General features: G+C 44.6%; 1 protein-coding gene and 1 long non-coding RNA gene across 2 annotated transcripts; one reads left to right on the forward strand and one right to left on the reverse strand.

The window, feature by feature from the left end:
- Positions 1 to 1701: 1701 nt before the first annotated feature.
- On the forward strand, positions 1702 to 3946 carry LOC139421304 (uncharacterized). Its single transcript, XR_011635608.1, has 3 exons — positions 1702 to 1801; positions 3118 to 3214; positions 3358 to 3946. It is a non-coding gene; the product is annotated as an uncharacterized lncRNA (long non-coding RNA).
- A 2572-nt stretch (positions 3947 to 6518) lies between these two features.
- LOC139422537 (retinol dehydrogenase 8-like) lies at positions 6519 to 7973 on the reverse strand. The gene is made up of 5 exons (XM_071173694.1): positions 7937 to 7973; positions 7746 to 7839; positions 6946 to 7129; positions 6595 to 6817; positions 6519 to 6535 (listed from the first exon to the last, which is right to left on the reverse strand). The coding sequence occupies exons 1-4, from the start codon at positions 7971 to 7973 to the stop codon at positions 6602 to 6604; spliced, it is 531 nt and encodes a 176-aa protein (XP_071029795.1). The 3' UTR covers positions 6519 to 6535; positions 6595 to 6601.
- Positions 7974 to 12172: the final 4199 nt, after the last annotated feature.

The following is a 12172-nucleotide window of genomic DNA, read 5'->3' on the forward strand; positions in this document are numbered from 1 at the left end:
GTTGACACCTTGGTTACTTTTTTGAACATCTTCTCGGTGTACTAAGCTATGTTTATCAGCTGCTATTCCTTTACCACTCCCCTGCACACATTCCTTGCATGTTGCCTGTCAGTGTGATAGCATGTTTTTGACTGCTTCTATTCTAGTTCTTTGACCCCTGGTCCTGTTTTTGTGTAGCCTGAGTCCCACATCTATTTGTGCTCTCTTGCCGACTCCGTTGCTGTCATTGTTATGCGTGTAAGACCGCACACATAGATCTGGGACTCAGGCTAGATGTCGCGTTGTCCAATAGAAGCACATTCTCTTGCGGTTCCATTGGTAATGGAGGTGTTGGTATGTTCTCCTGCGGTTCAGTTACGGATAAGACTGTGGACTGATTCTAACTCTGGTGCGCTCCAGTCGTAGTCAGTCAGTCAGTCAGTCTGAGGGCCTGGCTGGTGGGTTGGGACTGTTTGTGCTCTGTCACTCCTCAGGGGGGTGCTATACTACAGCATGCAGAGGAGCGTTCCCCTGCATCTTTAGCAGCTTGCACCCCACTAGCCACGGAGAGGACAGTTACATATGACTTGTTAGAAGACGTAGAAGGAGAGAACACTACTATGTAGTGCTGCACCCCCCTACTGTAGCTCTTTACTATGGATGTCACTCCCCAGGGATCCAACTAACCCTCACAAGACCACTGCTGCTCCCTGGATAGGATACTTACTACTGGGAAAGCCAATCAGATCCTCCTCCCCTGTTCGATTTCATTACTATGTTTCCTTCACTGGTCCAAGTCTGTTCACTATAACCAGCTACTACAGTACAGTCAGACCTGGGAGGTTTCTGGGTTGGACTGATACTAGGTTCAGATTCCAGTTCAGGGTTCATTTAGTGAAGTGTTTATTTGTTGTCCTTTGATTTCCTTTCCTGGCGACACTACTATGCTCTGTCTGTACATTTCCAATATCCCAACTTCTGTCTGTAAATAATGTTTGTCCTGTGTAGATCTACTTGTTTATGATGCATCTTGTGTTTCTAAAAAATGATTATGTACTAAAAAGGACAAAAAGAAAATGTACTTCCTTTTAGGATTATTGTGAAAATTGAGGATGTGACTGATATTTTATTGGTCTTGTATTATTAGAAGTCATAGATATTTTCTATCATTATTATTAATTCCTATACTTGTTTAAAAGTAGTTTAAAAATCATTGTACATAAAAAAAACTGTTCCACAATGTTTCTTTCTACAGACAAAAGTTGTAAAATAAGTCACTTCTAATAAAAACTATAGGGAACTACATTTCTGTGTATCTTTTTGCATTCATCGTATTTTCACACATTTATATTTGACTTATAATAATGTACTAATTATTAAGTATTGCATGTGAATAGAGCAAATCGTTTCAAATGTAGAATATGATGTTGATTGCCGTTTTAGTGGCCTTTACAGCCTTCCTGAGACCTAGAAGTACTGTCTCCCTGGGTTTAGAAATGCCTTAGCATTTCTGGGTGGGTAGTATTGACAGTACCTCTTGAGTACGTTGTTACGGCGCTGAGAGTTGTGAGTTCGTGCCCATGCCGGGTGGAATTTCCACTCTTGTCACATTTGCAGTGGATTTCCACTCTGTCACAATTGCACAAAAGTAAATGAGTCTACAAGGGACAGGCATGTTCTTTAAATGGTATAAACCTGAACTTCCAAAGACCTTGCTATTCATAATTATCCTCCATTTCAACGTTACTCTCGAAGCGAGGAAGGATCACAACTTTGGACAACTTCCCTAAGGTCATTTTATCCTATCAGAGAAATAATGAAGGTGAGATTGTTTACCTTGAATAGGGGGTGGGGATTTATTATTCTATAATAATGTCTTTAAGTTAAAGTTGACATTTATTGCAGGCTTTGGATGTGCTCATTCTACTACTCCCAGTGGCAATCAATACTCTACCATATGATATCATGCCAGTGTATTGTGTTGATGTGTATAGAAGGGGCTTTGGACACAGTGGTGTGTACACCATCTACCCTGCAGGAACAAGCTGTGAGGACCAACCTGAGGGGGGGGAAATGGACTGTGTGTACACCATCTACCCTGCAGGAACAAGCTGTGAGGACCAACCTGAGGGGGGGAAATGGACCGTGTGTACACCATCTACCCTGCAGGAACAAGCTGTGAGGACCAACCTGAGGGGGGAAATGGACAGTGTGTACACCATCTACCCTGCAGGAACAAGCTGTGAGGACCAACCTGAGGGGGGGAAATGGACCGTGTGTACACCATCTACCCTGCCGGAACAAACTGTGAGGACCAACCTGAGGGGGGGAAATGGACCGTGTGTACACCATCTACCCTGCAGGAACAAGCTGTGAGGACCAACTTGAGGGGGGAAATGGACCATGTGTACACCATCTACCCTGCAGGAACAAGCTGTGAGGACCAACCCGAGGGGGGGAAATGGACAGTGTGTACACCATCTACCCTGCAGGAACAAGCTGTGAGGACCAACCCGAGGGGGGGAAATGGACAGTGTGTACACCATCTACCCTGCAGGAACAAGCTGTGTGGACCAACCTGAGGGGGGGAAATGGACCATGTGTACACCATCTACCCTGCAGGAACAAGCTGTGAGGACCAACCTGAGGGGGGGAAATGGACCATGTGTACACCATCTACCCTGCAGGATCAAGCTGTGAGGACCAACCTGAGGGGGGGAAATGGACCATGTGTACACCATCTACCCTGCAGGAACAAGCTGTGAGGACCAACCTGAGGGGGGGAAATGGACCGTGTGTACACCATCTACCCTGCAGGAACAAGCTGTGAGGACCAACCTGAGGGGGGGAAATGGACCATGTGTACACCATCTACCCTGCAGGAACAAGCTGTGAGGACCAACCTGAGGGGGGGAAATGGACCGTGTGTACAGTGACTAGACCTTTTGTTTATAGTCTTTTGAGCTTCATCACAGTTTGTTTCACTACCACTACCTCAGGGCTCAATCCATGTTGTTGTTTGCTCAATTATCCTTTGAAGTAGAGAATGTTATCAACCAGGAGAGATGGATAAAAATTCCCCTTCTGTGGAACATCTCATATTTCTGTGGAAAATCTCAAAATGCCCCTCTATTCCAGGTGATCCAGGAGAGAAAGGATGGGACAGTGAACTTTTACCATGGATGGGACCAATACAGGAGTGGGTTTGGGCAGTCATCTGGAGAGTACTGGTTAGGTAAGAGCATGACTCACTGGACACATTTGAAATGTCTATGCTGAGATACGAAATGCATTAAATGTCTATTCATGTCTATTATTACTATCTTTAGTACTCACCTTGTGTTATGTTCTCCACCAACACCTTGTGCTCTCCCTCAGGCCTAGAAAACACCCATCTCCTCACTCAGAGGAAGAAGTATGAGTTGAAGGTGGACCCGGAGGACTTTGAAGGGGCTAAAGCCCACGTGCAGTACTCCTCCTTCTCTGTCCACTAAGAGCATGAAGGATACAAGCTGCATTTAAGTGGCTTCAAAGATGGAGCCTAAAGAACATTTACATTTCTCCTCCTTTCCCGTGAAACAACAGTATTACAAATCTGAAAGGACTACTTGGTCGATACAGTCTGAAGAAAGTTATACTGTAAATGGAAATGCGGAACAATCCCTTCTGCATTTCAGGAAAATCTATGGATGAACACAATGGGCAGAAGTTCTCCATCTTCGACAAAGACCAGGGCACTCACGCTTCAAACGGTGCTAAATCACATCTAGGAGGATGGTGGTATGGAGAATGCCACAGTATCAATCCCAACGGGGTATATCTGTGGGGCGACTCAATCTATGGTATTGGTATCAACTGGATGTATTGGAAAGGTTATAAATACTCTTTAAACGCCATTGAAATGAAGATAAGGCCTGTGGTATAAGTTCAGAACCTCTCACACTTTGCATTCAAATATTACCTTTCAAATTATGAAAATATTTGGAAAGCCACTGAAGTTGAAACATTTTAAAGCTAATAAATTGAAGGGAAAAAAAGCTTTGTCTCGTTTTATTGAAGTGTTGCCAGTCTTACCGTAAACCTTCATTACACTGTTAAAATACAGTAGTAACACACTAATATCCTCTAAAAGCTGGAGGAACAGTTGAAGGAGTCCAGATTGGTCTGAGACACACTGAGCCCTTAGTTCGTACGGCTAGGTTACCAGGTTTGATTAGAGGCCCACAAACATCAGTCCTTAACTTGTCTCATCTCAGTCTCATCTTTGTTGAGCACAGTCATTGATAGTTTAAGAAGTGGTTATGAATGTTCATAAGGAAGGTTTCTGGTCTGAGGCGTGGGTCTTTTACTAAGGATTTATCAGGAAGGTCTCAACAGTACTCTTTTGTTGTGTCTATACACAAACACTCTCTTCTCTGTATACATCAATGATGTTGATCTTGCTGCTGGTGATTCTCTGATCCACCTCTACGCAGACGACACCATTCTGTATACTTCTGGCCCCTCCTTGGACACTGTGTTAACTAACCTCCAGACGAGCTTCAATGCCAAACAACTCTCCTTCCGTGGCCTCCAACTGCTCTTAAACGCAAGTAAAACTAAATGCATGCTATTCAACCGATCACTGCCCGCACCTGCTCGCCCGTCCAGCATCACTACTCTGGACGGCTCTGACTTAGAATACGTGGACAACTACAAATACCTGGGTGTCTGGTTAGACTGTAAACTCTCCTTCCAGACTCACATTAAGCATTTCCAATCCAAAATTCAATCTAGAATCTGCTTCCTATATCGCAACAAAGCATCCTTCACTCATGCTGCCAAACATACCCTCGTAAAACTGATCATCCTACCAATCCTCGACTTCGGTGATGTCATCTATAAAATAGCCCCCAACACTCTACTCAACAAAATGGATGCAGTCTATCACAGTGCAATCCGTTTTGTCACCAAAGCCCCATACACTACCCACCATTGCGACCTGTACGCTCTCGTTGGTTGGCCCTCGCTTCATACTCGTCGCCAAACCCACTGGCTACAGGTTATCTACAAGTCTTCGCTAGGTAAAGCCCAGCCTTATCTCAGTTCACTGGTCACCATAGCAGCACCCACTCGTAGCACGCGCTCCAGCAGGTATATCTCACTGGTCACCCCCAAAGCCAATTCCTCCTTTGGTCGTCTTTCCTTCCAGTTCTCTGCTGCCCATGACTGGAACGAATTGCAAAAATCTCTGAAGCTGGAGACTCACATCTCCCTCACTAGCTTTAAGCACCAGCTGTCAGAGCAGTTTACAGATCACTGCACCTGTACTTAGCCTATCTGTAAACAGCCCATCTATCTACCTACCTCATCCCCATACTGGTATTTATTTATTTATTTTGCTCCTTTGCACCCCAGTATCTCTACCTGCACATTCATCTTCTGCCGATCTACCATTCCAGTGTTTAATTGCTATATTGTAATTACTTCGCCACCATGGCCTATTTATTTCCTTAACTTACCTCATTTGCACTCACTGTATATAGACTTTTTGTTTTCTTTTGTTCTACTGTATTATTGACTGTATGTTTTGTTTATTCCATGTGTAACTCTGTGTTGGTGTATGTGTCAAATTGCTACGCTTTATCTTGGCCAGGTCACAGTTGCAAATGAGAACTTGTTCTCAACTAGCCTACCTGGTTAAATAAAGGTGTGTGGGGGGGGGGGGGGGGGGTGACTAGCAGAGAAGAGAAGGGGGCTTGTCCACTGCAGACTGGAGTCACTCAATGACTCATGCCTTCTGCTCTCTCTATCCCCCTATCTCTCCTCACTAGGTTATTCACTCTGTCTCTCCAACCTTCTGCTCTCTCTATCCCCCTATCTCTCCTCACTAGGTTATTCACTCTGTCTCTCCAACCTTCTGCTCTCTCTATCCCCCTATCTCTCCTCACTAGGTTATTCACTCTGTCTCTCCAACCTTCTGCTCTCTCTTTCCCCCTATCTCTCCTCACTAGGTTATTCACTCTGTCTCACCAACCTTCAGCTCTCTCTTTCCCCCTATCTCTCCTCACTATGTTATTCACTCTGTCTCTCCAACCTTCTGCTCTCTCTATCCCCCTATCTCTCCTCACTAGGTTATTCACTCTGTCTCACCAACCTTCAGCTCTCTCTTTCCCCCTATCTCTCCTCACTAGGTTATTCACTCTGTCTCTCCAACCTTCTGCTCTCTCTATCCCCCTATCTCTCCTCACTAGGTTATTCACTCTGTCTCACCAACCTTCAGCTCTCTCTTTCCCCCTATCGCTCCTCACTAGGTTATTCACTCTGTCTCTCCAACCTTCAGCTCTCTCTTTCCCCCTATCGCTCCTCACTAGGTTATTCACTCTGTCTCACCAACCTTGAGCTCTCTCTTTCCCCCTATCTCTCCTCACTAGGTTATTCACTCTGTCTCTCCAACCTTCTGCTCTCTCTATCCCCCTATCGCTCCTCACTAGGTTAATCACTCTGTCTCTCCAACCTTCTGCTCTCTCTATCCCCCTATCTCTCCTCACTAGGTTAATCACTCTGTCTCTCCAACCTTCTGCTCTCTCTATCCCCCTATCTCTCCTCACTAGGTTAATCACTCTGTCTCTCCACCTTCTGCTCAATTGGAGCTCTTCCCCGTCCTCTTCTGCAACATGCGCAGCAGCCCCAGACTGGCAGTGAATAGACTGTCGTGCTTGAATAGCAGCTTATAAAAGGTGTCCAGGGGTAGACGACCGGTAGGGTCTGCGTGCTTCAGGGCAGTCATGGGCATGTACACACGGTTGGTCTGGTGGCGAAACGGAGGCTCCTTCGCTGTCATCAGTTGAAGTGTTTGCTGCAAGAGAGTAGAGTAGAGCGATTAGTCCCATTTAGCCACCAAAGGATGAGATGTTGAGACTGCATACCAAATAATACTAGGATAGTAGTCACAAAATATAAGATAGTGACATAACAGAGTGTTACCTCTGCTATTTCCTCGGGTGTCTGTGTGAGAGAGTTGAACACCTTCCTAGAGTAGGGCAGGTAGATCTCACGGAAGATCCTAGCAGTCTCCTCGTCTGCCCCCGCGAGGTCCATCTTCTCAGCGTCCTCGTACACCTTCCTCTCAAATTCTGTCCCCACCGGACCAGGCTCCACTAGAGTCATCCTCAGAGTGGAAGGACAGATGGACAGAGCAGGGAGAAAAACAGATGGACAGAGCAAGGAGAGGGACAGATGGACAGAGCAGGGAGAGGGACAGATGGACAGAGCAGGGAGAAGGACAGATGGACAGAGCAGGGAGAAGGACAGATGGACAGAGCAGGGAGAAGGACAGATGGACAGAGCCGGGAGAAGGACAGATGGACAGAGCAGGGAGAAGGACAGATGGACAGAGCAGGGAGAGGGACAGATGGACAGAGCAGGGAGAAGGACAGATGGACAGAGCCGGGAGAAGGACAGATGGACAGAGCAGGGAGAAGGACAGATGGACAGAGCATGGAGATGGACAGATGGACAGAGCGGGGAGAAGGACAGAGCAGGGAGAAGGACAGAGCAGGGAGAGATAAAAGACCACTGTTTAACTGAGGGAATCCTCCTGCTTGCACATGCATGTGCGATCAGCTATTCCCTATCTCAGGCTAATCATCTACATGAAAACATAACCTGCGGGTTCACTGTCGGGGGATTAGGGCAAAGTCTTTTTACTGCTGAATGTTGGTTTAGTTACTGATGTATGACTCATCTGAAGTGATGTGGCTGGATCTCCTTAAATGTAGACTCACTTCACACTGAACTTCATGGCTTGTACTGCTAGACTCTCACAGAACCGCTCCACAGCAAACTTTGAAGCAGAGTAGACATCATTGAAGAGTAGCCCTGCCAATACAATCCATTCATTCGTTTTAATGTAAGATTCTATAGGGATAAGTTTAGGAAGTAAACACTGTTTAAAGCAAAGTGAACAGTCACATACCGACGACCGAGCTAGCCCGATGACCTAACTGGGTCATGTCATTTTGCAAACTATGGCTGCTCTACTGGGAGTTGTAGTTCTTCGTCGGCAATTTACATAAGTTTTAAATCGTTGGTTTAGGAGATTGGGCTGGTGATTCCGGGACTCGGTTCTCAAATCTATGAACATTTGAACATCTTGACCATGTTTTGTTATAATCTCCACCCGGCACAGCCAGAAGAGGACTGGCCACCCCACATAGCCTGGTTCCTCTCTAGGTTTCTTCCTAGGTTTTGGCCTTTCTAGGGAGTTTTTCCTAGCCACCGTGCTTCTACACCTGCATTGCTTGCTGTTTGGGGTTTTAGGCTGGGTTTCTGTACAGCACTTTGAGATATCAGCTGATGTACGAAGGGTTATATAAATAAATTTGATTTGATTGATTTGATTCTTAGGTGTGACAGAGTGGTGGGGCGGGTGGGGGTTGTGCTACATTCGTTAAAGAGAGGATGGCATACAGAGTATTGGAGATACAGGAATTGGAATGTGTAGGAGGAATAGAAATAAAGTTGAAGTCGGAAGTTTACATACACTTTGTCATTAAAACTCTAGTTTTGGCAAGTCTGTTAGGACTTTATGCATGATACAATTCATTTTTCCAACAATTGTTTACAGACAGATTATTGAATTTATAATTAATTCACTGTATCACAATTCCAGTGGGTCAGCAGTTTACATACACTAAATTGACTGTGCCTTTTAACAGCTTGGAAAATTCCAGAAAAATCATGTCATGGCTTTAGACGCTTCTGATAGGCTAATTGACATCATTTGAGTCAATTGGAGGTGTACCTGTGGATGTATTTCAAGGCCTACCTTCAAACTTAGTGCCTCTTTGCTTGACATCATGGGAAAATCTAAAGAAATCAGCCAAGACCTCAGAAACAACATTGTAGACCTCCACAAGTCTGGTTCATCCTTGGGAGAAATTTCTAAACGCCTGAAGGTACCATGTTCATCTGTACAAACAATAGTTTGCAAGTATAAACACCATGGGACCACACAGCCGTCATACCACTCAGGAAGGAGACGAGTTCTGTCTCTTAGAGATGAACGTACTTTGGTGCGAAAAGTGCAAATCAATCCCAGAACAACAGCAAAGGACCTTGTGAAGATGCTGGAGGAAACAGGTACAAAAGTATCTATATCCACAGTAAAATTAGTCCTATATCGACATAACCTGAAAGGCTGCTCAGCAAGGAAGAAGCCACTGCTCCAAAACCGCCATAAAAAAAGCCAGACTATGGTTTTCAACTGCACATGGGGACAAAGATTGTACCTTTTGGAGAAATGTCCTCTAGTCTGATGAAACAAAAATAGAACTGTTTGGCCATAATGACCATCGTTATGTTTGTAGAAAAAAGGAGGAGGCTTGCAAGCCGAAGAACACCATCCCAACCGTGAAGCACGGGGGTGGCAGCATCATGTTGTGGGGGTGCTTTGCTGCAGGAGGGACTGGTACACTTCACAAAACAGATGGCATCATGTGGAAGGAAAATTATGTGAATATATTGAAGCAACATCTCAAGACATCAGTCAGGAAGTTATAGCTTGGTTGCAAATGCGTCTTCCAAATGGACAATGACCCCAAGCATACTTTCAAAGTTGTGGCAAAATGGCTCAAGGACAACAAATGCAAGGTATTGGAGTGGCCATCACAAAGCCCTAACCTCATAGAAAATTTGTGGGCTGAACTGAAAAAGCGTATGCGAGCAAGGAGGCCTAGAAACCTGACTCATTTACACCAGCTCTGTCAGTAGTAATGGGCCAAAATTCACCCAACTTATTATGGGAAGCTTGTAGAAGGCTACCTGAAACGTTTGACCCAAGTTAAACAATTTAAAGGCAATGCTACCAAATACTAATTGCGTTTATGTAAACTTCTGACCCACTGGGAATGTGATGAAAGAAATAAAAGCTGAAATAAATCATTCTCTCGACTAGTATTCTGACATTTCACATTCTTAAAATAAAGTGGTGATCTGTCACGAGAGTTTTCAATCCTAATGATAATAACTATCAGTCAATAGCTCTGACCAATCCTGAGATCTGTAAGACTATGGGTTTAATAATAATTAGTCAAAGACTCAGCTTATGCAAAAAGATAGTACCGTTTATTCAGAGAACGTTCTAAAGTCAAGAATACAAAAACATCCATTTTATAGCTGCGCACGTACTTCCACACAAACAGTAGGTATCCTATGCACATACATACACACAAACAGTAGGTGAGTTTTATCCTTCTCCATAGTTCTCACCACTGTGTATCACTACCTAACCGACAGTTCCATTCCCCCGAGATTAGGGAGACCTTGAGAAGTACTCCCTGTCCTCTCCCAAGTCTCTCAGAGGCCTAGCCAGGTCAGTTCAAACACCGTTTTAATTGTTCTTCGGTATTTTACTAGGCACACACACGCAAGTTCAAATCCTAAACTATGCCTTGCTCAGACAGTCTGTGTTTTTCCACTATACAGATACATTGCTTAACCTAATTCTGACTAAAACTACACACATCATCAGATTATAATTTTATGATTCTAATCAATTTCACACAGTTATAAGGGTTCAGAGTGGAATTATTTTATCATGATCCTAACTTTTTACTAGGATTAAATGTCAGATATTGTGAAACTGAGTTTAAATGTATTTGGCTAAGATGCATGTAAACTTCCGACTTCAACTGTATGCAGGAATAGGGGTAATATTGTAATAGTTCACTTCTATAACCCCTGCAAACCTCTCTGGTTAGCAAAGTTAAAGGGATTGATAGGACCTGTAGGGGTAGAAGCTAATATGGTGTGATTTTAATAACCATAATGAAGACGACAATGGGAGTACATTTGAACAATGTATGGATAACAGGGGATTAGTGTGTGTTATCGACGGGAGGGAGACGAGAATCAATGTGGTGAGAGTCAATGCTCGGACTTGGCATTGGTATCTGCAGCGGTGGCAGGGAGGTGTGAATGAATGGGAAGTGATGAGAGAAACCACGGTAGGGAGTTATCGTTTTCCGTGTGTGTGTGTGTGCATGCGTGCGTGTGCGCGTGCGGGAAGTGGTGTTGGAGGGCCAGTAGGAGGCACCCTTTCCTCTGGTCTCAACAAATATCCCAATGCCTCAAGGCCATTGCCTTGTGAATGGTGCTGTCTTTCGGATGGGACGTTAAATGGCTGTCCTGACTCTCTGTGGTCACTAAAAGATCTCATGGCATTTATCGTAAGAGTAGATGTGTTAACACTGGTGTCTTGGCTAAATTCACAATCTGGCTCTCATACCATCATGGTCACCTAATCATCCCCAGCTTACAATTGGCTCATTCATCCCCCCTCCTCTCTCGTAACTATTCCCCAGGTTGTTGCTGTAAATGAGAATGTATTCTCAGTCAACTTACCGGGTAAAAATAAAAAAATAACATAAGGTGGTGCTTTGAGAAAGCTAACTGGAAGATGTTAGTACCTGTGTGACCGTGTGGGACAAACGTGATCAATGGAGGGGTCTGTGAAGGAGTGCACCGAGGCAGTAATGTCTGTAATTATATCAGCTGCCGATGTGACTGTTCCAGTGTGTATCATGAAGTATCAAAGAAAGAGAGCGATGGCCAGAAGAATGATTAAGACAGTGAAAGGGGAGGCATGGTGTGAATTTTGCTCCACTATTGGTATCGGGGCCAAAATTGGTGAGGTTTGGAAGAAAAATTAAAAAATAATTGGGAAGGGTTAAACTGCTGAAATTCCAGTGTTGGTAGAAGGAAACGTCACAGCTGTATCAAGTGAAGAAAAGGTAAATGTCTAGGAGGTGTTTGCAGCGGTTCATAGATGTGAGCACCTGTGTGATGAGAGTATGAGGAGACGTAGGGAAAAGTTAAAGAGCATGGCCATGTCTTACAGAGAAAAGGGGAGTCGGGAGCAGCTATGGATGTTTGAGATGCCAAGGCTGTTGGGAGGGCTGTGGGCAGACTGCTCCTGAAGATAGGGTGTGTTATGTGATGTTTAAGCATGCACCAGACAGTGTGTTGGAAGCAGTGTTAGGGTTGTATAATAAGGTGTGGCGGACTGGGGTGATACCTGCTGGGTGGAAACGTGAGCTGGTGTTGCCCTTTGTAAAACCAGGTAAAGATCCCGCTTGTGCGGGCAGTTATAGGCCTACTGCGCTGTCATCCAACATGTGTTAATAATGGAAAAGATCATAGTGAGTAGGAT

The sequence above is a fragment of the Oncorhynchus clarkii genome, chromosome 12 (genome assembly GCF_045791955.1).
Source record: "Oncorhynchus clarkii lewisi isolate Uvic-CL-2024 chromosome 12, UVic_Ocla_1.0, whole genome shotgun sequence".
Lineage (NCBI taxonomy): Eukaryota > Metazoa > Chordata > Actinopteri > Salmoniformes > Salmonidae > Oncorhynchus > Oncorhynchus clarkii.

What these genes read in the sequence shown, in the direction of transcription:
- LOC139422537 (XM_071173694.1), bottom strand. Translation starts at nt 7,973, where the DNA reads ATGACCCAGTTAGGTCATCGGGCTAGCTCGGTCGTCG. An exon ending in TCGGGCTAGCTCGGTCGTCG is followed by an intron (nt 7,840 to 7,936) that starts GTATGTGACTGT and finishes TTGTATTGGCAG; the next exon opens with GGCTACTCTTCAATGATGTC. An exon ending in GCCATGAAGTTCAGTGTGAA is followed by an intron (nt 7,130 to 7,745) that starts GTGAGTCTACAT and finishes TTCCACTCTGAG; the next exon opens with GATGACTCTAGTGGAGCCTG.